This window comes from Antrostomus carolinensis, unplaced genomic scaffold, assembly GCF_000700745.2.
Source record: "Antrostomus carolinensis isolate BGI_N321 unplaced genomic scaffold, ASM70074v2 scaffold8636, whole genome shotgun sequence".
Taxonomy (NCBI): Eukaryota; Metazoa; Chordata; class Aves; order Caprimulgiformes; family Caprimulgidae; genus Antrostomus; species Antrostomus carolinensis.
Window position 1 is genome coordinate 11,410 of NW_010321140.1, and position 2,684 is coordinate 14,093.

Sequence of the window (2,684 nt, forward strand, 5' to 3'; positions counted from 1 at the left end):
TTATCAGTTGCTACTGTTTGACTGGAATGGAGCATAGATCATTTTAATACCACAATCAACAAAGTAGCCAAGGTCTCTGCCTAAATGCAGTGTGGAGGGGTTTCTTTTGTTTGGGTGGTATGTTGTAGGTTTTTTATTCATCTGTTTATACTAGAGCATCTCAAGCAACATAAGCTTATAAAAAGATTTCAGACACATTAAGGGAATCAAAGAAGAAAGGCTGGCAGTAGATTTATTCCTCCAACACTGCTTTCCGGAGTAGCTGCATGCTCATTGGAGATGCCTCATTCAAGTACGGAGCTGCTTTTGCACAGTAGCAGCTGGAGGAGAGAAAGGCTGCAGGTTAATATATGCCATTTTGCCTTTGCTAGTACATCTGCAAGACTTTAGGAGGTTTATGTAAAGTACAAAGTGTTGGTCACATTATTCCTAATAAAGTTGGTGGGAATTTTCCCATCGACTTCAATGGGAACAGAGATAAGCTAGTGCTTCTGAAAAAAAAAATAAAAAAAAAAATCCCCCCATATAACAAAGACCAACTTTTAATTTAGGAGCATGCTGTAAGATAGGAAAAGTGATTTTTGTGTACTTATAGGAGCATAAACCAGAATAAAACTTAATATTTATTAGAATTTCTTCCAGTAACAGCATTCAACATCTTAACAAATCAAATTGGGAAGTCTTAAAAAAATCTAGGATTACAAAAAAAGTTAAAATAAGTTGTTCCTTATATTTAATGGCAACAAAAGGGGAATTTTCTATTTAAAAACAAACTTGTCATATAAACAGTATTATTTTAAGAAAATGTGATTAACATAGTATGTGATTTTCAGAATGGATACACAGTGTATGAATGCCAATCTGAATGGAACAGAGGGGCAGAACACACTACCCCCTTAAAAATCTCAAAATAGGCTGCTTGAAGAAAGGGGAGGGAGGAGGATCTCTCTAGTGAAATAACTTAGAAGATACCACACAATGGACAAAAAACGCAAGAGTACAGAAGACATTACAAGACACTCTTATTACAACACCCCCTCAAGTCTGGTTATACAGTGAAAGTTAGTAAAGTGCATCTTTTAAAGACTTGTCTAGTGAAATAGCTTTTCCAAATATGAAACACAACACAAGACGTGCAGTAACAGTTAAACCATAGTGTAAGTTTTAAAAAACTTTAAAACTTTAACTTTTCATTCACTAAAGAAGAAAAGTTTTAACTGCAGTAGTGTTCACATTATTCTTCAATAGGATGCATCCTCATGTGCTTTTGTTACTTGGCAAATCTTTAGATATGGAGCATGGCAAAATTATGCCGTTTAAGCAAGTGCTTCTCTCAAGGTAATACAATTCTTCACTGGCAGAACAGCCACATGCAGCACAACCACGTTAGATTTTGGGAAGCTTTGGTGCACTAACGACGGGATTGGTCTCCTGCAAATACCTTCGCCCTGCACTCTTATAGTCGTAGGTGCAGGTGTGAGTCTCTGCATAGCGGTGCGTTGCACAGAAGTTGTTTCCACATCTGAAGAATCAAGAATATTAGAAGTTACAAGCTTTTAGAAGCTTTTAACTCTCCGACATGCTGGGGGCCCTTTGGCTTAATCATGTCTTGTTTATTTGACATAACTGCTTGGATTTTAATAATTCTTGACTGATAAAATCAGCTGGTGGGGTAATGACATATTTGTCACTGAATGGTGCAGTTTTGACCCAACAGTCTCTTCAGCTGGGGAGTTAAGTGAGATCAGTACTCCTGGAACCAGCTAGCAAGGACCAACCACACTTACAAATTAATGATGGGCTTTGATTTATTTTATTTCTTTTTAAAGACCTCACACAACATCAGTTGGTAGAATTCAGAGGACAAAACCATGTAACTAAAATAATGGCATCAGGTGAAATCCACAAAATGATTTTCAATTCAAAATCACCACATCATTCAGACCACCAAAACAGATGTTTAGTCCAGTGCAACTTCTGCCTGGCATAAACTCTCATTAGTAATTTGAGATTAATAATTACAAATTTAATCGGCTGTAAAAACATCAGACAGGCTAACTATAGGGAACATGACCTCCTGTATGACTGATATCTTTCCGATACCAGTTGCAATTTCAGTGAGTTAAGATTATGATTTTTGCCTTCAAACTTGACAGCTCAGCAGCTAAGACTCCTACCAGGAGAAAAGCATACTCCAGATGTAATATCTAATCTAAACAAGTGCTTTAAGTGGAGACTGATATTGGTGTCCTGTTGCCTGATTATTTGATAAAGTTGCTTCATGACAGTAAAATGATGACATAATTCAAAATCAGAATTCTCTTGAAATGGATTACGTGTTACTCATCCAACTTACTGTCTCACTATTAGACTATAATCCTCTATTTATCTACCTGTCTAGGTTTGTAGTAAGCTCTGCAGCTGTTCCTGATGCTTTGTTTGCCTAGTAATGAATTTGTTTTTCTTTGATTCTTGGTCCCATAATCACCAGTTCTCTCATATGACTGTATTCTTGATTTGGCTCACGTTCCATTCTAGTAAAAGGTCGTTTGCTCTTTTTCAAACTACAATGAATGCTATTCTTGGAGATGTGAGATTTCCCCCCTTTTTCTGTACTTCATTTTTAACTTTAAGCAAGCTGCATAGGTCTTCTAGAAGAGCTTGCAGCTATGTGCTCAGCAGGA

At 36.8% G+C, this 2,684-nt stretch overlaps 1 protein-coding gene across 1 annotated transcript in view; it reads right to left on the reverse strand.

The window, feature by feature from the left end:
- Nucleotides 1–616: 616 nt before the first annotated feature.
- ZFAND4 (zinc finger AN1-type containing 4) overlaps nt 617–2,684 on the reverse strand; it is a 13,558-nt gene continuing 11,490 nt past the window's right edge. Inside the window, exon 8 of the mRNA XM_010169811.2 lies at nt 617–1,522. Within this exon, the coding sequence (XP_010168113.2) occupies nt 1,387–1,522 (136 nt within the window). The 3' untranslated portion in view covers nt 617–1,386. The remainder of the gene's footprint in view (nt 1,523–2,684) is intronic.